The 22,900-nt window shown below is 46.0% G+C and overlaps 1 protein-coding gene across 1 annotated transcript; it reads right to left on the bottom strand.

Moving 5' to 3' along the window:
- Positions 1-1,365: 1,365 nt before the first annotated feature.
- Positions 1,366-22,247, bottom strand: LOC118776294 (guanine nucleotide-binding protein G(q) subunit alpha). The gene is made up of 7 exons (XM_036526514.1): positions 21,297-22,247; positions 8,280-8,464; positions 4,896-5,050; positions 3,753-3,881; positions 3,293-3,422; positions 2,172-2,325; positions 1,366-1,878 (listed from the first exon to the last, which is right to left on the bottom strand). The coding sequence occupies exons 1-7, from the start codon at positions 21,430-21,432 to the stop codon at positions 1,688-1,690; spliced, it is 1,080 nt and encodes a 359-aa protein (XP_036382407.1). The 5' UTR covers positions 21,433-22,247; the 3' UTR covers positions 1,366-1,687.
- Between the last annotated feature and the right edge of the window lie 653 nt (positions 22,248-22,900).

Here is a 22,900-nt window from a genome sequence, read left to right as displayed (position 1 = left end):
AGCTCACTGTCGCTTCCCCTTTCACAGAAACATGACCGGACCAAGCCAGAGGCCCAGCTCCACTGTGACTGGAACAAAAAGGGTGCAATCACTGGTCTGTGACTGGACCGTGTCTGCACCATGACTGGACCATGTCTGCACCGTAAGGAGAGACATGTCTGTCCACCCTCCTCCTGAGAAAGGCATTCTCCCCAACTGCCAGCCCCCCCTATAAAAAAAGGCCCCGCCCACAAAGGCTGGCCACCACTTGTTGAGTTGAGTTGTGTGAAGAACATCCAAACCCCACGTTTTCAATACTACTTCCACAACAAGGACAGCAAAGACAAACATCCATCATTTACAGCCGAGGAGCTGCAGTGTTGGTCCTACATCAGAAACCCCCCCCTCCCCCCCCCCATCTCAGCTGTGCCTGCCGATGCCCTCAAAAACATCACCTCAAATCTCATACTCTGTAGAAAACAAATATGGAGCCACTGGAGTGCAAGCAGATAAAGATGCTCTACAGGAATCTGGAGCTGTCTGAGTGTAAGCATCCACACACATATGACTGCTCTGGATGATTCCTCCCCTCCCCCCAAAAACTGAATGGAAAAGATGTGCAAAAAGCACCAAAATGTTACAACGGTGAATTTGGCATTAGCGCTCATGACACTCTAAGCATCAACGCTACCATACTGTTGAACCAGCTCCCTCCGGCAGATGCCAGAGCGTTGGGGATGGGCTTTCTGGGTCTAGGTGTTCCTTCCTTTGGCATTCAAAGACTAGAAAAAGAAACCAAGAAAGAGACGACCCAGAACTGTACGCCTGCTGTTCCTCGGACAGCGCCATCTACAGGTAAACCAAGCTCCTCCACCCGGAAATACTCTTTTCACAAAATGGCCGCTACATCTCAACTGTGTGGGGGACGTAGTGTTTTGTGGCATTTGTTTGGCATCAACAATAACAAACAAGCTTTTAAAAGCAAAAAAAAAAAAAGATAAACGTGGCACTGAATAACTTGTAAGGAAAATACCATTTGATGTACATGTGACCGTTTTCTGCAGTGGGGCAGTCTTCGCCTCTGTCCATGCCACCCCTGAGAAGGGCAGCCATGAGGGCGAGGACTTCCAAACTCCTCTGTCTTTGTGTTTCACTTGCCTCTCCAGCTCAGAAGAGCCACGGATAGTACCTCAACGGACGCAATAATTTACATCAATAATTTAAAAATCACAGTATCAATACTTTTCATCCTTCAGAAAGAGTCCATAAATGAGAAGAGGCCTTTTTTGTTTTTTTCTTCTGATGAACAGATGTGGCGCAATGACCGCTGTGGAGGATGACACGGGACTGGAGGAGGGGGGGCGGGGCTCAAAAGGCAGAGGCCAATCAGGAGAATCCAAGAAGGTGGCATCCTGACCCCTCGAGTGCACAAAACAGATTTTAAAAAATAAAATTCACAACATTTCTCCTAAAAAAACAAAACAAAAAAAAAAAACCAAATAAAAAACAGGAACTCTGCCGCAAACACTCAACAGCAACCTCCAACTCCTCCAATTATATTTTTTTCTTTTAAATAGAATAATATTTACTATAGACTCTGTGAACACAGGGTCCCGGACGGCAATAAATTAGTATTATGCAATTATTTGTTGTGGTTTGTTTTTTAGTTTCGTTTTTCACAGATATCACAGTCACTCCTCGGACTCCGTCACACCAGGTTGTACTCCTTCAGGTTGAGCTGCAGGATGGTGTCCTTGACGGCGGCGAAGACGAAGCGGATGTTCTCGGTGTCGGTGGCGCAGGTGAAGTGGGAGTAGATTATTTTGTCACTGTCTGGATTCAGGTCCACAAACATTTTTAAAATAAACTCCCTGCCGGCCTGCGCATCCCGCTGAGGACCTGCGAGAAAAACAACACCGTTTCACTGATTTCAGCATGATTTCCAACATAACTGAATCATGAATTTAAAATGTGGATTCAGGTTTCGCTGTGAAACAAATCTGCTTTCACATGAGTTAAAATTCTCCAGACACCTCATACTTCATTCAGGAGAATTCTCCTCTTATTGCAGCTAGGTGTTTTGCATGGCGATTTAGACTGTGTGTATGAGTGTGTGTGTGTGTGTGTGTGTGTGTGTGTGTGTGTGTGTGTGTGTGTGTGTATGGTGAAAGCACACAGCTGTGTGAACCTACCGTCATACTCTGGGAAGTAATCCACCAGGTGAGAGTACATGATCTTCTCTTCCAGAAGATCCTTCTTGTTTAAAAACAGTATCACTGAGGAATTCTGAAACCAGGGGTATGTTATTATTGTCCTAAATAAGGCTTTGCTCTCCTCCATCCGATTCTGCAGGAAAGGGAAACACAGCAACCAGTCAGAGAAGATTCATAAATGATCCAATCCACCAGAAAAAAGGATTCAATTAATGACTCATAATTACAAGAGATGACATCCTGATGAGCAAAACTCAGTTTACAGCCCAGATCTACATCTAGCTAAACTTAAAGGTCCCCATGTGTGACTGGACTGTGATTGGACCTCAGAGGTCACAGAGACTTGGAGTTAAAAGGAGCCTGACAGACTTTCCAAACTGTTGTGATAAAACATTTTCAGAAGCTGAAAGGCTAAAACGAGCCATTTCCTTTCGCTACCCACACAGTAAGAGACACCCCCCGCCTACAGCCTGCCCATAACGCAGGAACACAACTGGCCGAAGTGAACGGCTGTGACAACATGCTGAAAGAATGTATGTCCCCACACTCTGACCTTTCACCCCTGACCCTTGCTGGACCTTTTAATGTCTACAATAAAGACTTTATTCCCACAAACCAGAAGCTTTAATTACGCCCCCCTCTCCCTGCGGGCACTGGGTCTGCCCCAGCGACTGGGAGCAGAGAGCATGCTGGGAAACAGAAAACCAAATCCAGCAAGACACATCCTTTTAAGGAGTTTGTTGCCGTGAGCTCTATTCAAAACAAGTGGGAGTTCATTTGCAACTATTTCCAAGCGAGAGGGAAAAATTGGCCTGGAAAAGGAAACAAGGCATATGCTGCCGATACTCATTTCCCTGCTTTTAAATCAGGGTCGAGCTTTACCCTTCAGCAGTGCCACAGCCACACCCATTAAGACATACAGGGACACAACAGCATACTAGATTACAGACTGTGACTGTGCGGCACAGATCTGTGATATATCACTGTGACATATATATTATATATAGATATAGATATATTATCATTGTTAACTATGGTTATAGTTCATATTACCCAGGGGTTCCTCCCCCTTGACACAGCAGTGCCCCACCCCAACTTACCTCATTGTCTGATTCTACAAGAACTTGATCGTACTCGCTGAGCGCCACCAGGAACATGATGGAGGTGACATTCTCAAAGCAGTGTATCCACTTCCGCCTCTCTGACCTCTGACCCCCCACGTCCACCATCCTAAAACCAGGAGGGGGAAAAGACATGCTCAGCCAGAGCACCCTGCAAGATTCAACAGACTGCCAGCCTGTTTCTTACACATCAGAAACCAGCCTTGGTCAGCTACTGATTGGTCTTTGGCCAGCCACATGTCCAGAAAGTAAGTCTATTAAATGATATTTAAGAGTGAGCTTCAGTCCACCCTACCAGTGCTGAATCTGCTTCATTGCAGTAACAGAGCCTCCCAGGTGTGAGTGGGGTTTAACCAAGGGCAGCAGGTTTACTGTCATAAGTGGAGACTTTCACAGAGGGGCTCTTTTTAGGGAGCCTCAGCAGGTGTATGGGATGTACCTGAAGATGACGCTTTGCAGGTCGAAGGGGTACTCAATGATCCCCGTGGTGGGAACTCTGACCCGCAGGACGTCCTGCTGGGTGGGCAGGTAGGCGGGGTCTGAGATCCGGTCCAGGGAGTTCAGGTAACTGTGAACAATGCAGAGAACAGGTGAACCCACCTGGCTGACACCATGACCCTCACGTACTGCCTTAGAGGGCAGGGCATGCTCGAAGAGAGAAGGGGGACAGACAGCAACTCTCACACAGACAGAGAGGGAGACAGAGGGATCTTGGAAACGGGCACTTTCTGATACGATTTGCTGACCAGAAGACAGAATTCAGGAATTCGGCTGGGAAAACACTGCAAGGCACTCTGCTGCATCAGCTACAATAAAGAGCATCTGTTACCATAAACTGCATCAGCTACAAGGGAAGGCTATGCGGCGAGATGGTGCCTCAGCTTCCCGTTCCCTCTCCTCTGAGCTCTGGGACACAACCCTCTCAGGGCATCTGTCCTGCCCTGATCCGCCCAGCAGACCAAGAGCCAACACACAGGACGGGCATTACTTTCCTACCATTTCTCACTAGCGCTGTTAGTCATAACGAGTAGCTCGGATTCTGACTGTAATTTCGACAGGGCCTGTCCCACAGACAGGTGTCAGTTCTCCCTGAGTGAGCTACTTCTGTGTTGCCCTGTATGTAGCTGTATTTGCTGTGTGATCTCCGCCGCATTCTGCAACGCTCCCTGATCTCCCCGTTTAAGGGTGTGTCTAACAAGGACACAGAGTCATAAAGTACTACTCTGCTTTTGCTCATGGACCACACAGTGTGCGTGGCTCTCTGGGCCTTGTGCCCAGGTGACCAGGGCCAGGCAAATCTGCACTCCAAACAAACGAAGTTCAGGCAAAACCTGTCTGTCTGATTTGACTGACACTTAATCCCCGCTTACCCCCTACAGGGACACTGGCGTCTCCACGACCTGGCCAGACTGGACACCAGCACGACTGTGTACACCAGCACGACTGTGTACACAGTACCCAGTCAATATTCATGATCATGCGATGGTCACAGTTCGCTGTATAGTCGTTTTCTACAAAAATGCAGGATTTCTGAGGGTCCTTGACAGGTGAAGGTTAAAGTGGGAGGTGATACGGCACTCACTATTTGGTAGAGTCTGACAGCTGGTACTCTCGCCTCCTGTCGTAGCACTCCTGAATTCCTGGGTCATTCCATAAAGACTTGATGGCGTCTACGTACGGGTTCTCAAACACAGTGACCTTCTCCACGTCCACCTCCCGCACGATGTTGGCATTGCCCTGCAAGGGAAAAGGCAAAAGACCTCAGAACAAGGAGTACAGGCTTTAGGGAAAATAAAAATTGAAAAAATGTTTCATAAAAGAGAGGAGATCATGGAAACAACTGTGGATTTGTCACGGCCAAAGAGAGAGAGTGACAGTAGAGACCGAGGGGCTAAATGGACTCTGGCCCAAAGCTGCCTTATTATTTTAATGTGACAGAAATGAGAAATTTCAGAGCAGCGTTTTGATTGGTTGTCCCACTTCAATTCCCAGAAGGCCTTGTGTGTGGCCTACATGCTGAGGAATCCAGGCCAGGAGGACTGCACCTCCCCAGGGGTTAATCAGCTCCCTTCACCTCATTCCACTGCCTGTCTCCGGCGACACGTTCCACAGGGATTCCGGAAGGTTCTGCACGTTTCTCACAGCTCAACCCGCCAGAGGACGGGAGAGGCGTACAGGTGAGGGTTTCTGTGCACAGCTGAGAGGCAAGAGCTCCCCAGCAAGACACCACAGAGGGCGTGAATTCCCTACTCTAGCAAGTCCCGGGTTTGGAAAAGGCCCATCCCAGAGCCAGCACATCACACAGACAGGAAAGGAGCATCGTGCAGTACAATACTGCAGACCTGGCCATGGCAACCAAGTGGCTGGTACCGCCATTAACTGCATTATTAATATCTGTATTTCTTGCTGGGGTAGTCACTGCACACTGCATTCTGGGTAATGACTTCCTGTAACAGTGAGCCAAAGACCACGTGCACACTGGCCTCCTGCCCGAGTGAACAAACATGCTGAAGGCAAGGAACTTCCCAGCTCTTACTCGACCACATACAAGAACATCTGACTGCAGCAGCCACTGGCCACAATGCTACGCATTACTCCACATGAACAAAACTCACATAGCCAGCAACACAGCACCACATATCCCCCAACAGCACCACATATCCCTTCCATGCCACATCCCCATCTGGTACTGTGTACTCCGCCCTGAGGAACCACTGAGTACAGTGCACAGGCTTCACTAAATACCCACTATTGTAACAATATTAACCTTATCATGCAAGCCAAACAGGCCACGCTATCCCAAAAAATATTGCACTTCACAAAAAGCACTGTGGACCAGCTGGTATCAAAAACAGAAGTATACATAATTTATCAATAAAGCAATATTTATTATCAATAACATAAAAATCAACTAAAGCATGTTGTTTAGCTTGTTTAGCTTCAGGGGTTCTCTTGAGACGACCAGCCTAGGGTTCCGAGATTTCCAGGTTTCAGGACTCAGTCTGCTCCTTATATGGAGTGAGAAGCCTCGCTGAGGAGGCTCTACACAGCTGCCTCAGAAAACCTGGGACAATGCGCCCCCTACTGGCCAGCAGTATTCTGCTTCAGTGTGTCAGCTTTCTCTGGCCTCAGGGATGTTACTGCAGGAAAAAAAAAGAACTTAAAACTCCTTTGCTACATGGCTCCTGGTGTCTTTCAGCAATCAAATGGTTCCCCACAGAATGTAAAGGTATGTTTCCCACAGGTCTTTGCTTTTCTCTATTCTCTCTGCTGAAAAGCTGGTGGGAAGACTGGAGCAAGGGGCCAGGTTCTAGGCTTAACAGGGCATACTTCAGAATGCTCAGTCAAGCAGGTCACATATCGTAAAACATCCAGCTTCATTTCTGCTTTCAGTGTACGCAAGCTCATAAAACAGGAGGGACTCTTACAAACTCTGCTATCAGTGAGCCTCGTCTTGAGGTTCGGACAGGCAGAGGAAGAGGAAGGGCACGTTATGCTGGTGCAACACTCCCACACTGTGCCAGGGGTGAGTCATCCCCCAGACCTCAATCAGAGAATCCGACGGCCGCCGCCTTCAGGGAGGCCTCGGGCGTGGTCCCTTTATCTCACGTTCCGCAGGACTTTCCCTGGCAGTTCGCTGCGGGTGCGCACAGGAATTAAAACAGCCTGAGCCGCACTGCCCTTTCCTGTGGCGCAAGAATGGGCTTCTGAGAAGACCAAACCCACATGTGAGTGACTGTGTAATATCAGAGCCAGTAAATCGCACAGGCAGCTCTCAGCCGCTCAAACCACTGTGCCTGACAGGGGGGACACAGGCGTGGGAACAAGAAGGGATTGTGGGACATCAGGAGGATGACAGATATTCACCTGTAGACTTTCTGTTATTCATATGATAAGCATCATAATGTGTACAGCATTAAAGATTTTTTCATGGCTTAGGGTTGTGTGTAGGCAACCATAAGATGATTCCAGGGCTAGCACTAAAGTGTTCCGGGGGAGCAAGGGATCAGTGGAGCAGCAAGGTTCTCACGATGGGCGCTCTGTGCTGATCTCTCCTGAGAGGACTGGTCTAACGGCTCTGGAACAGCCTGATTCCACTCCCCTGCAGAGTCAGCTTCCACTCATGCCAAACCCTCCTGCATGCTCCCGTTTCACTGTCTGCTCCTCACATACCAGACACCATCCATATGCACTGCTGGCTGCTTCATGAACAAGTTCAGGATTTCACTGGTAAACTTCAGCATGCTGGATGGGGACCCTGTGTCTGTGCACCCCAAAACTGCTCAGTGCAACAGATGGAGATGAGCTCTCAGCAGCAGGGAGAGGTAGGGGCTGCCCTCAGCCACTGGTCATACCAACCAGTATTAAAGACGTGTGGCTGAAGAATGTATCTGGCCCAGGTCACGGACATGACTACAGTCTAAAGTCCTTTTACCAGCCTCCCACAGGGGGCGCTGTGGCTGTGCTGAGCCAGCCCTACGTCAGTAAAGACACAGCTGTGGAAAAGGACACGCTGCTCAGTGGAAGCTGTGGAAGTCACCCTCAGCTAATAAATAATGCAGTGAAATGGAATAAGGCCTCGTGATAAATGGTCATATTTCCCTTCCCTGGGCAGCTTGCTCTGTTATGCAGACATTTGCCCTCCCTGCGGGGGAGAGCTCCACTGTTCTGATTGGACCGAAGGCTCAGACTTTGAGAGAGGCAGAGCCAGTTCTCTGATTGGCTCCAGCAGGACTGTAACACCTACTTCACACCCGCTTCTAGGAGGAAGAGGGAGGAGCTCACACATCCCTTACAGGAAGTGTCCAACAGGAAGTGATTACGTGCATCTGTTTCAAAGCAGATAGATTATCACCGTCCAGGCTTCCTGTAAATACAACCGACATGACACACTACAACTAAGATGTCATTCAGTTCACTTTGTTGTGTCAGAATCTGTAGGGGATGTTGAGGGTGTGAAGCCCACCTTGTTGTGTTGGTATTTGTAGGGGATGTTGAGTGTATCCATGGCGCGGATCATGGACTGCATGGCGGTGAAGATGTTCTGGTACACCAGCTTGGTGAAGCCGCGCTTGTCCTCCTCTGAGTAACCAGAGCCATGGATGATGCGCATCTGTTTGATGAAGGTGCTCTTCCCGCTCTCTCCAGTACCTGAGAAAAAACAGAACAGAGAGGTCTAAGAACACAGGACACAGAACTCAGAGCTCTGAGAACATAGGACAGAGAGGTCATGGACAGAGAGCCAGGGCTTTGGTGATCATAAAGGTCCTCCTGCGCGATGGAATAATGCCACATTTCCCTGGCCACCCCAGGAGAGCTGCAGAATCCTAAACCCCTCAGGCTCCCTCTGCTAAAGCACCCATGGCAGCAGTGTGCCCTGTCATTTAACCTCACTGCACATGGCCTTTCTCAGGGGTCTGCACGCGGGGGTCTGCATGCGGGGGTCTGCACGCAAGTTTAATTTGGCCTGTATGTCTATACCTTTACTAGAATATCAGTACAGAATTGGCTAGAATACTAGCATAGCTACTGTAACCCTTTCTGTTCTAATGTACAGGTTTCAGGTACTTTCTGCTTGCATCAGCTAATCCAGGATCATTTTACCCACCCCTAATCTTGACCCTAACCATTTTGTGTGCATGAAGGATACAGGTCCAGGATGAGTGCTTTGAGTTAGCATCTCTGTGCTCAGACAAAGCAGGAGACGTGCTGCGCTGGAATGTACCACGCAGGCCACAGGAGGAGGGGTGTTCTCCTGGAATGTACCACTGAAATGGTATTTAATTTTGATGAGATGCTGTTCCTTTAATGGCGAATTGATTTGCATTGATTCAAAATGACCATTGAATCAGCTGGTAATTAACCTTTTCCATTGTAATTGTCCTGCATCTGAAACTACTAAAAGCTGAACTACTTTCAAGTAGCTGACTAAGCCACAGCAAGGCTGAATTCTGGGTATAAATTAAACTGGATCTGTTACATCAAGTCTGTGGTCGAGAGCACTTTGTGCTGGAGTACAGAATGCTCAGCTTCCTGTCCTACACTGAAGGCCGTTTAAAAAGGTCCAATATAGCGGTGAGCCCTGACTCTTAGAAAAAAAAAAAATCACCAGGGCAAAAAACACACAATGAGTTCTTCGTACAAGCCTTGGATGATATTACACCACAATATCCCAGTGATCGAAGAAATCATCACATCTTAAAGGTTAGATCTTGTGATGGAAACGATACAACAAAATCACTGGCATTTAAGCATTCCGTATGCAAGTAGGTAAGAGAAGACAACTCAGGATCCACCAGCTGCATCAACAATCTGTAACTATATTCATTACCTCGACAGTGCACACCTACATTCAGCCCCTGACCTACATCAGAAGCCTGTAACTGTAATAAGCAGCGGAAATACTGTATCCTCAAACAGTGAGCATTAAGACTAAAGTTAGCCTGAGTGTGATGATTGCTGTCCTCAGACAGAACCCTCATTTTCTGATATTCTTACCTACTGTAAAGGGGCGTCATTCAAACCCAGTTGAAATAAGAAGTTTCCTCAAAATAACCCAGCGAAGCACACAGAACAATGGGGCTAAGAAACATTAGTCAGCCGTTACTAAACGAACAGACCAGTTTCCAGAGTCCCTGCCACAGTTAGCTCTCGGCACTGCAGTGATCGAGAACACAGATGGCTACAGAATGAGAATGTGGAATTCACAGTGTTGCCATTTCTGCGAGCGCAAATAAAACATGAATTAATACGCTGCTGCTCCGATGCTCCGTCAGTTGGGATGCAGAACTAAAATCTTTCTAAAAAATTTCCACTTCTGAACTTGACTTCAGTGGGGGTTTTCTGAATTCAGTACAAATATACTGTAGACGTATACTGGACATGTGACCCACCTGGGTGGGGCTCCTGCTGGAATGGGAGACCACCAGGGAAAACCAGCTTGCTGATGGATGCGTAGTGCGGTACGCCAGTAGGGGGCAGTATTCCCTCTGGAACAAGTAGTATATGATGCCTGTAGTGTAGTACTGGGGACACTGCTGTAGGAGGTGGTGGCTTTCAGATGAGGGCTAAACCAAGGGCCCACAGCTGACTACCTAATCACACCTTCTACCCAGCTAAGTGGCTAATGTTGAGCTCTCTTATAAAGCCCTCTTTGGGTAGTTCTTGTTTCACATCGTCCCAATGAATTATGATAAGAATATATATGTGTGAGGGTGTGTGAGTGTGAGTATGAGCACGTGTATGTGTGTGTGTGTGTGTGTGTGTGTGTATTTGTATGTGTGTGTGTGTGTGTGTGTTTATGTGTGTTTGTATTTGTATGTGTGTGTGTATGTGTGTGTGTTTGTATTTGTATGTGTGTATATTTGTATGTGTGTGTGTGTATTTGTATGTGTGTGTGTGTGTGTTTGTATTTGTGTGTGTGTTTGTATTTGTATGTGTGTGTGTGTGTTTGTATTTGTATGTGTATATGCATGTGTATGTGTGTGTGTGTGTGTGTGTGTGTTTGTATTTGTATGTGTATGTGCATGTGTATGTGTGTATGTGTGTTTGTATTTGTATGTGTGTGTGTGTATGTGTTTGTATTTGTATGTGTGTGTGTGTGTGTGTGTGTGTGTATGTTTGTGTGTGTTTGTATGTGTGTGTGTTTATGTGTATGTGTGTGTGTGCATTTATATGTGTGTTTGTATGTGTGTGTGTGTGTTTGTATGTGTGTGTGTGCATTTATATGTGTGTTTGTATGTTTGTGTGTGTTTGTATGTGTGTGTGTTTATGTGTATGTGTGTGTGTGCATTTATATGTGTGTTTGTATGTGTGTGTGTGTGTTTGTATGTGTGTGTGTGCATTTATATGTGTGTTTGTATGTGTGTGCGTGTGTGTGTGTGTGTGTTTGTATGTGTGTGTGTGTGTGTGTGTGTGTGTGTGTGTGTTTGTATGTGTGTGTGTGTGTGTTTATGTGTGTGTGTGTGTGTGTGTGTGTGTGTGTGTTTGTATGTGTGTGTGTGTGTGTGTGTGTGTGTGTGTGTGTGTGTGTGTGTTTGTATGTGTGTGTGTGTTTATGTGTATGTGTGTGTGTGTTTGTATGTGTGTGTGTGTGTGTATTTATGTGTGTTTGCATGTGTTTGTATGTGTGTGTGTGTGTGTGTTTGTATGTGTGTGTGTGTGTGTGTTTGTATGTGTGTGTGTGTGTGTGTGTGTGTGTGTGAGATGCCATCACTCAGAATCCTTCCAGCCAGCACACAGCGTTACGTTTGCTTCTCTGGTCTGGTGCAGCACCAAGAATACCATCTCCATGGCAACCAATATTATTCTGGTGAGCCGAGGAGCCGGGTGGAAGGAATTCACAGAATTTCTCTCTCTCTCTCCCTATGTCTCGCTCTCTCTCAACAGAGCCGTGTGCCCCGCAAATCGCCTTAAAACAAACATCCTGAATGTGGTTTACTCACGGCTGTGTGCCCAACTCTGTTTTATTTGGACTTACAAGTGCAGACCTGACTATGAAAATTATCATGAAAAAAGCAACCTTAAAAAGGCTGCAGAATTCCTCCCCTAGGCTGCCTGGCCCCACCGGATCAGCAGCTTCCAATCACTGCCTCCACAGAACACCGCAGCCACACTCAAGCCATTTGCTTTAGAGATGGAACGGCTAGCAGAGCCAGGGAGTGTAATACGAGGAAGTCTTTCTTTGCTTTCAGGAATCAGACCAACTCCGACAGAGAGAGCTTTTTCAATGAGCTGAGACTTAAAGCAGATTAAGAGGAATTCCAAGGATGGATCATGATTCACAGACTTTCAACTGGTAGATGACATCATATTTTAAAGGCATTCCACTGGTAGATGACATCATGGTTTAAAGACATTCCACTGATATATGACATCATGCTTTAAAAGCATTCCACTGGTAGATGACATCATGGTTTAGAGACATTCCATTAGTAGATGACAACATGCTTTAGCAACATTCCACTGGTAGATGACATTAGCAGATGACATCATGTTTAAAAAAACATTCCATTGGTATGTGACATCATGGCACAGGTCCAGGTGCTGTGAGAGCCTGCATGATGAGGTCATGTATTGGAGACATGTCCAGGTGCTGTGAATTATCTGTATGGATGCGTTTCACTGAAAACATCATGATTGATTGTAATACCATGATTACCATCATGTTACAACAGCAGCAGAGAGCCTGTGAAAGACCCCCATTACAATCTCTCACTCACTCTCCCTATCAATCACATACACTTTTTCATTCTCATCATTCTCTCACACACACACTCTTTCATTCTCCCCATCATTCTCTCTCTCTCTCTCTCACACACACACACACACACATACATGTGCCAGGTAAGGTTTAAACTGTGGCAAACTGGAGATCGCAGCCCCTGGCCATTGGTAGGGCTTCTCATTGGTTTGGTACAAATATAATTCCAATTGGTGGGTCCAATATAAATTCTGATCATAACTCAAGTTACGAGTACAACTTCAAAAAGGCCCCCCTTTGCACTTCAAGAGAGAGCCCCTGGGATTGAAAACAATCATCCAAGACAATCCTGCTATTTGGTACAGATGTTAGTGAAGGAACATTGCAGCTCTCCCAGTGATTGATAGTACATAGTAACTCCACTAGAATACTAGCATTCTGCTGCTGCCCTGACAATACTCCCACATTCAGACTGCTGACTGCTGTGGATGACACCACAGAGCCTTTGATGGACTCCTTTGCTTTCTGAATGGAGAATGAATCTCTCTGACTGAGGTGCAGAGCAGTTTGTTTGAGTACACATCTTCAGCACTGGGTCAATTTCATGCCTTCCCTAAAACACACGTGCACACACACGCACAGACACACACGCAGACAGGATCAGTACAACCATCTTTTTGACTGGTCCGATGTCACTTCCTGTGCAAAACCAGAGCCTCTGCGACAGTTAATTACCATCCAGCCATCTGTTCTTGTTAAAACCTGATTCCTGGTTAAGTCTAGGTAGTATGCAGTGTGTAACTATTACTCGGAGTGACCGGCGTGTGTGTCTGCATGCACATGCGTGTGTCCATACACGTGTGCACACATGTGCAGTCTCACTCACTGTGACCACTCTGTATGCAGGTCAGAGGAAGATTTATGCTGGGCAAGAGATGTGGTCAGGCATCAGAGCCCTCTCTTCACCACTGTAATCTCAATGTTTTAGTACCCAATGTATCAGAAATGGCTCCTTACTTTCCTCTAAGGCAACAAAGCCAATGATTTTAAAGTTGTTTGACTGACTGACAGAAAGACTGATTGATTGTCTGATTGACACACAAATATTGATAGTCAACACAGGCTTGCAGAAAACACAGGCTATCCCATTATCTTATCTCTTCCACAATGCCTCCAGTGAATGGGGATGCCGAGGCTTTCCCTCCAGCACGGAGCCCACAGGACTATCCATCAGTGGACACACAAACACTTCACACAGGAGGACACAAAGTCCAATCCCTCCCAAAATGACCCACTTCAGCCAGCAGCTTTCACATAGCCAATGAGAGGACGGGATGGCTGGCCTTGTCACAGGAAATGGGAGCTACGTGTGAGGAACGGGCTCCAGTAACCGACAACAGCCGACTGACCACAAAAACTGAAGCGAAAGTCAGACAGCCACCTTGGAGGATTACTGCCGTTCTCGTGCTTGCACGCACAATCACAGCCTGGAGGTACCCCTGAGCACCACTTCCTTTTAAGCGAAGCCAGCATTACCAATCCCCTCAGTGATTTCAGAACAGCAGAGGGAGGCCATTAAAGGGCTCATATTACACCCCCTGGCCTGTCTCGTCCCGGCATTGCAAAAAAAACCCTGTCGGCTTCTCAAGTGAGCATTTTTACCGACAAACACCATTAACAGAGAAGTGAAAGGAAAACTGCTGTGAAGGAGAGACTGAAGGCTCAAAGTCTGTTCTCTCCCTCCCCCACTCGCTCGTTCGCTCACTCAGTGTCCTGACCCTGTCACTCCTTTTCCTGGACAGAGATTCAAAAACCAAGTTAATAATTAGCATTCATCCCCTGCCCACCCTTCCAGACAACACACCTGGAACTGCAGCCACCCATGGGAGAGTGTGTGTGTGTTTGTGTCTAAACCACAAAAAACTCTCCTAACACAGTTTAATACGAATATTCACATTATGTGACCAGCGCTGTGTGTAATGGACAGGGCTCGTAATCCAAAGGTTGTCACTTCGATTTTGAGACCAGCCACTGCTGTTGCACCCTTGGGCGAGGCATTCAACCTGAAGTGCCTCAGTAAACATCCAGCTAAACAAATGGATAACGTGTAACCTGTAGGCTGTGCACATTACAAAAGCGACAAAAGGGAAAAGCGGCTGCAAAGCAGCTATAATCGAAATCACCACCTCCCACAAACCCAGGGGAAGGAGGCCTCAGTGTCAGCAGGCCCAGAATGGCAGAAATCAAACGAAAGAAGCCGTTCCAACACACCAGCAGGTCTCTGACACAGCAACACCTTTTAGCGCTCTATGATTCCCAACTTAAAGTTCTCCAGTCTCACAGCGCTCCACACTAATCGCAACTTGGCCACTTCCTCTTCCTGTCGGCAGATGACTCATCAGTCCTTCATGCCAGTAGCCTTTCCCAGAATGCACGAGGACAGCAGCGGGCGGGGGGTTGAACAGCTCCAGTGTGTGTGTCTCAGGGCTCATCTTTCTCCTCAGACTGACTGTTTAGATATAAGGTGATGTCCTCCAGTGTTCCAGGTGAGCTACAGGTGTGAAGGTAAGCCTAACTTCGACTGCAGTACCAGCCAATGATGCATGCATGGGAGTAAGCAATTTCAGAGAAGAGGAATGTTTCCTGTGCCTGCACCAAAGCACTGTCAGCTTTCCCCTGGCCAGACTTCACTCATGCAGTTAACACTACATTGGCACTATAGCACAGCATGGCGGAAGGTTACTGTGCATTGAGGACAAAGCACACCCTGTAGAGCTGCCACTGTGCCCTGCTCACCCTGAAAGAGCTACACTCACATGCCCCACGCCTACTTTCAACCCTCTCTATCTCTCGCTTATCACTCAAGCACTTTTACAGCATTTTACGGCATCTGTTGCATAATATTTACAGAGTGACCGAGTTTGATTATGTTCCACTTTGCTGTAGGCGGCACTTAATTCATTCAGATCCCTATAGAAATCAGTCCCTTTGTGACGAAGACTCATTCCGTTCCCTACGGAATTCAGTCACTTTATGCCAAAAATTCAATCGGTTCCCCACAAATATCGATCACTTCATTCCAAAGATGCATTCAATTCTCCATAAATATCGGTCACTTTGTAACAAAGATTCACTCAGTTCCCCACAAATATCGGTTTAAGTCTACAATAGTGTCTCCACGTCCTGGTTCCAGGTCCTTGCAGTGTATGATGACTCATTACAACTGAGGTTAATGAGTGAGGTCTAATTGAGCTTTTAATGTATTGCTTACTCCTGATGTGCACATCCAGTAATCTATGGTATGAATATAATATGTTACTGGAAGTGTGTGTTTGCCCTGATTAGAATAAAAATCTTTTTCTTAAATGTTTCAGGCCCTGTAACTATAAATTAGGCCTAAATGAACCACTGATTGTTACACACCTTGAGAATAATCTGTATTATTACATTATATTAAGAGGCACAAATTAGCAAAAATAATCAGCACTCAGAGAACTAGCACACATCAGACTTCAAACAACTTCTACCCCCTCCATCATGGTATTAGAGCGATGCTGAACCCTGGTCAGCATTCACCCGCAAGTTCCATCAGCCTCAGCAAACAGAGCTCTGCCAAAGGCAACACATGGGGACACCAAAAGGACCAGAATGTACAAACTTGGCTTTACAGGGAAGTTCTCCAACTGTTAAATCTCCCTCAATTTCTAGAGCAGGACGAAGCAGAGAGGGGACGAGGTCATCAAGGATCATAACGTTTTGTGGTGAGCAATGTCTTCTGACTGGTTTACAAGAGTTACTGACTGACAAAATATGGCCGCTCCATCCATCACTTTGCCGAAACAGAGAATACAGGAATCTACAGACACCACATACCATGGTGATGGTGTTAGTGCTTCTCAGCACAAGCACTCACCACCACAATCAATCAGTCACAATTTATGTGGCATTATCACTTAATAACTTAATATCACGTAATGTCACTTAATAACTGATTATTTTGCGTTATTAACAGCTGACGCAGAGGAAAGTCAGGACCCGGGAATAGCAGGGCTGAGGGGCAGGTATTGAGCTTCTAGCACAGACTTGATGCAAAAGAGGTATCCAGTGTAAGCCTGCCACTTGCCACTTTGAAGCTCAATGTTCATCAAGAAGCAGACAGACCTGAACAGAACCCTGCGCCTTACCAAACACACGCCCTACCATCTAATTAAGGCCGCTGATTTGCTCTGTACCTGCCCAATCACATGCCCCCACTTTCTAATTAAATCACCTGATTTGCTCTGAATATACCAGCTCTCAATACGTGAGTGGGAGGACTGACCACTCAATGCCCAAAAAAATCACAGCTGCTTTAAAAGATCCATGACCACAGACCATCCTCACTTCCCTGACGCGTCAAATACCCCTTGGTTTCTATTGGCTTCCTGTGGGCATGGCAGAGGTTTTTTTATTGGTTGCTGCTGTGGGCTCTACAGAAGCTGGCTGAAGCACCGTTTCTCACTGGGTGTGAGAAGCCTGTGCTGCAGCTTATAGGAGGGGTTTTTACTTCACATCCCACCAGTCCATTCAGCCACCAATACTCCGCATGGGCACCGCGAAGAGGGGGCCGCCCTCGCACCCTCCTGCCTTTTCGCCCGGCCCTCTCACCCTCTCACCTTCCAGCTTCCAGTCACTAGGTCACAAGAATTACAGAGCTCGCAAAGTGCATGCCGCTTACAGTTTTAGGTTTGATTCAGAGGTTTCCAGCTGGATCTGAAAAATCAGACATGTTTTTCCAACTTTGACCTGATCCACAAAGAACAACCAAGCTAAATCAGGACAACAGGAGGGACTGGAAAACAATGAAAGACAAAGGAAGGCAGAGAGAGAGACCCACAGACAGACAGATGGATGAGGAGAAAAGTTGTCAGAAGGCAGATCCTGCTTGGCCCATGTTTGGCTACCATAATGCTGGGCAGCAGTCTGCAATGATGGGACAGTGAATCTTCATGGGGCCAGTATAGGAAAAGCTGCTGTGTGCCATCAGAAACTCAGTGATGGCAACCAACTGTTCATAGCAAATGGCAGCTCCACCCATTACAAGGTCATGAAACCTCCATGTGCTTAAAGCTGAAGCAACAGGCTTCACCCGAATCACTGCAGAAAATACTGAGTCTGCAGAATCTATTTATTCAGAGAGCTGCAAACGCTGCCCAGCCTACCATTGTGGGTCATGTGACAGCACGTCACATGGCACAACCTGACCGCCAGCGGGCCCCACCCATCACGCTACCACGAGGATGACGAGTTCCCACAGAAACGCTCCTGATCCATTACTGGCGTGTCCTACAGGGGTGGGACTCTCAGGAGGGACTGTTACATTTTTGCAGTCAATGTCTGCTAATACCAGCATCTGAACAGACCCAGGCCCAGGAAAACAGGCTGTGGGATTTCCACACCAGTGCTGGCGGACACCAGCACAGAGCTGGCGCTCCAAAGTCCCACATGCTACATGTGGGTATTGAAAAGTATGATCTTTAAGCAATGGTGAACAAATTTTGCCTTCCTACCCTGTTAACAAGGGTAGTATCTGAGTCTTGTCTGACAGGTCATTAGCACAGCTGTTAATTTGATAATACTGCATTTCCATTACATATTAAGTATGTACAAACTGATATGGTGAGTCACTTGCCAGGACTGCTCCAGTAGGGGGAAGGCGGGGCTAAACCCTGTAATCCCCAATCGGTGATCTCCTTGGCCACATAGTCATCTGAAGTAATCAAGCCCGATAATCAATCCCATTAGCTCATTAAGGGCGTGGATGAGAAGCTGCTGAGAAAGTGCTAAGCATGTCTGAGCCACCAATCAGAACCCGGCTTTGGACCTCCAGTGATAACAGGAAGTCCAGATTATTGTCAGACAGAACACATGGTGAGGAATAACAAGCTAGGGCATCTTCCCTCCGTGTCAGTCAGTGAGTGTGTGTATAGATGTGTGTGTGTGTGTGTTTGCACGCATGTGCATGCATTTATACACAGGTACACATGCACACCCCCATCTCTATGAGACCAACACGTAAAAACTCCTGGATATAAACCAGCCCAGTGATCCCTCTCTCTAGTCCTCCCTTACCATTTCTCTGTCCTTCTATCGCTGACTGACACTTGGATTTTCATCTGCCATCAAAACTACAGAGAACTCCAGTAAGCAAATTAAGAGTGACACATCTGTAAAAAAAAATCACAGAAAATACAAATAGAGAACTGTATGAAACTCTATACAAAATGAAAATGAACAAAAGAAAACATAACAGCTAAAAGTTAAGAGTTTAAATTGAGAGTCACCATAACAAGTGACAGCATAACTCTTGTGGCTGTGTCTGCGTTCTTCATGAGCTGACATCAGAAAGGTAACACTCACCTTTAGAATTACTTCACATTAATTCACACTCACATATCTGCCAGCTTAGTCTTCAACGGTGTCCACCAGGCCACACAAACCAAATGTCTGGGTCCAGCCACTGTAGACAAACACCCTACTGCTAGCTGGGGCCTGCTAAACTGGCCTCGTACACTGGTCTGATGCCCTCACCGGCACCCATCTCCCCCCCTTTACTCTTCCTTTCCTTCACTGCTATGTGGCCATTTGCTTTGATTAACATTTTATACAAACAACCATATAAACAAAAGATTAAAAGATTGGGAATAATTCTGACTGTACCTCAGCACTCCTGAGGGGGTGCCTATGCATATGCCTGCTCCAGGAGGCCCAGATATACCTCCACCAGGAGGCCCAGGTGTGAACCAGCAATAGTTTGTTCATCTACCTCTGCCAAGTAGCCTATGTATCGAGATACCTTGGTGTGAACCAGCATTAATTATACATCTGGCAAGAGGCCCAGGTGTGAACAACTTTTGCATTAAATACACCTCTATAAGGAGGCCTAGGTGTACTTCAACCAGGAGGCCCAGGTATACCTCTACCAGGAAGCCCAAGTGTACCTCCACCAGCTGCCCCCAGCAGGCGCACAGCAAGGCCCTCTAATACAGAACTGCCCCTGGCAAACATAGCAGTTTATGGGGATGTGCTGAGTGGCAGGACTCACTGCTGGGGTACAGAAACAGTGGAAGTGGTCAACCTCACTGCTATGGTACAGAATCAGTGGAAGGGGTACAGACTCACTGCTGGGACACAGTGGAAGTATTATGAACACTAACTACAGTGTAATAATTGAATAGACGATTGATTCTTCATGATAAAAAAGCTTTTTCCCACCAGGCTGAGCTAATTTTGTAGACGATTCTGGGAGCCGCTAGCATTTAGGATACACCCCTGCGTGTAACAAACAACAATTATGGAAGCAAATATTCAACAATCCCATTTTGAAAAATCTTGGTAATCAAGAGGTGGCACATGCTACTGCTGCTCTGGCTGACCTTTGGGTCTGGCTGATACTATCTGCAGAGATAATCAAGGTGGCTTTCAACACAACTCAATAAAAGAAATGTATGTTCCACTTTTATAAATATCATTTAGTGTGAGCCCCAAATCAAACAAGAGAACAGGAAAAAAATCAAAGGTGTAGACACTTTGTTGTACAGCCAAAATAATACAAAAGGATGTAATTCATAATCAAACAATTTATATTTTTTAACGCGTGTATTGGACCTGAGAGTGTTGTCGAATTCAGCCTAGAAATACATCCTCTGACTTTTCTGAGACCAAAACCCATCCCTGTGTAAAACAGCATTTATACTTATGACACACCGAATACTGAAGTCAGGGTTGTCACTCGTAACACTACTGTGTCATTACCTGAAGTCAGTGAAATGACACCTGACCCGTCTCTACTGACCAAAGCTACAACTACACCCGTTTTCTGTTTCTATTCTCTGTTTCTGGCGTTAATGTTACGGAATTAAAGGTGCGCCATCAACAGTAGTAGCCTACGCGAGAGTGAAAATGTGCATCGGTACTGAGTAAGATTATTAATTCTAGCCAGTTAGACCATCATAGAGAGCGTTGGCTACACCAAGATTGTGGCCGATTCAACGCCGCTTCGTCTCAAACTACGTGTTTCCAAAACAAACCGAACAGTTTCAGATGTAGCTAGCAACTAATACTTGTGATTTTTCTTGGCAACCGCCTTACATATTTTCAGTTACATTTATAATCAATTGCAATAATATACACGTGGATATTATTAAGCAACTGCTCGTGGTAGCCATCGACTGGTAATAATTTAATGATTACATAACTTCACGTCGTTAGTATTTAAATATATAAAACATTCATTTGTTTAAGCATTGCTGAATACATGTATTAAAAGGAAGCCACGCTCGTTGCCATTTCACATGACGAAAGCAAAACACTGCTTAAGCAAAGTGATATTCCAAAAGTCCTACTGAATACGTACAATAACACAGAAATTAACAGGCAAGTTTGGTGTTTATGTCATGAGTAATGCAATGAATCTTTGCAGAGTAAACAGATTTCTGGCACAATATTGGTCATCCACTTGCCATCAATAAATGCCTAGACTTTGGCCTTTCCTGAATAAGGGCGGAAACCACCTGCTAAATTATACTTGTTAGGAAAAGGAGACATAGTAATCAATTGGGGAGGAAAGACAAATGTCTATTTATTAACTGAATTAACCGGACAATGCGAGTATTACCATTTCACACAATGTGTTGCCTTTAAACCACCTGATTTGCATGCATTGCTGTTTAAATAACAGTAATAACGCGCTACCGCCCAAAATTATTTTGTCATAGAACGGGATTCGCAGCAGGCTCTTACCGAGGAGTAGAAGCTTCAGCTCCCGGCGAGCGTCTCTCTTATCCCGGCGGAGCTGCCTTTCGATCTCGTCGTTGATCCGCCTCGCTTCTTTAGCCTCTTCGCTCAGGCAGCACGCCATGATGGACTCCAGAGTCATTCTTTCACCGAAAAAAAAACCTTCGCTTTATCTATCGCCTTGTTGCTCAAATATTCAGTACAAAAAAAGTGGCGAGTCGAATTACAACAAAAACATCAAAAGCCTTTGCCAGTGTTGGGAAGATACACCTTAGTCCAGCTGCCGGAAAAAAACATGGACACGTTCACGATTACAAGAGAGCCAAGGTGGAAAACGAAAAATATGTATTTGTGAAATGGTAGCCCCCCTCCCCCCGTTTCGTTTCACTTTCTAGCAGTCCGCAGACAAACCTGGGCCTTAACACCCCCCGAATCCAGAGGAAAAGCCTAACAGAGCTAATCAGCTTTTCCTTCTCAATTTGAGCAACAGATCCTTTTTAGCACTAGCCTCTGTAGCCTTCCTATGTGATCTTATTAAGGATTTGCATTCTTGCTATTTGTTTCCTTGAAATCTTCTTCGCTTGATTTCTTCACAAAGACGAAATGTCCAAAAATCCCTTTTCCCGTTTATGTATGCGGACAAAAATCATAAATAAATATATAAGCTTTTTTTCAATAGCTCTACTCCCGGGCGTGGTGAGACAAAATATGGCGGACTTTCACTCCAATCCGCTAGACAGGAATACAGTTATCTCCAGCTGGAAAACCAAGAAAAAATGTACCAGTACCCCAGGTACGCCTCTCTGAATGGTAACGACTATTATCCGGAGTATATCCAACCAGACGGATTTTATGAAATGATCTCGCATCGAGGTGTTTTTTATTTAAGAGATTATTTTCCTCTCCTTTCAGTCCCCTTTTCCTCAGTTCCCCGCATGTAATTTTATTATAGACACCATCCACCCCTGACAAAGTGACGTTTGGGATTGGGGAGGGGAGAACAGGACAGCGGGAAGCGAGCGCACGCAGACGCTGAAGTAGCTCTAGCAAACCTGTGGATGACAAAACGTTTTTTTTTTTTTTTTTTAACTCTGATCACGGTGTCTCTAGCTTTTTGGCTTTCAGAAAAAGGCATTGATGGGGGCGAATTTTAATATTCCGCGATATTCAAATACAAAATCAACCGCGATTGCGGGCTGATTACCTCAGATATACTTTCAAGGAAATCTGAGCTATGTTCATGGATAACATTTGACTGTAAATAACCCATTTGAATTATATTTCTGTTACAGTCAATAGGTAGTTTAAGCTGCTATATGGGATGATACAATAATATGTAACGTCATGAAAGTGTAAAAGTTCATAATAGTCCATTCTTGCATTATGGAAATATCACCCGTGATGAGACAAGCTAAACGGGACACAGAGGTGTAGGCACTCTCCGTCTTAAATAGCTGAGCCTGTTCAGAATAAATATTTTGAACCAAAAGGGGTGAGTTTGGATTTGGGGTTGGCAAGCGGAACGCAGATTTGCTGTCACGGGCAGGAAGTGCCTGTGGCGAGACTCCGACGTTCGGGAGGGTTAGTCTGCCCACTTCAAACAAAACATT

Source organism: Megalops cyprinoides, chromosome 4 (genome assembly GCF_013368585.1).
Source record: "Megalops cyprinoides isolate fMegCyp1 chromosome 4, fMegCyp1.pri, whole genome shotgun sequence".
Taxonomy (NCBI): domain Eukaryota; kingdom Metazoa; phylum Chordata; class Actinopteri; order Elopiformes; family Megalopidae; genus Megalops; species Megalops cyprinoides.
The sequence above is the reverse complement of the archived record's forward strand: the minus strand, read 5'-3'. Positions and strand labels throughout refer to the sequence as shown.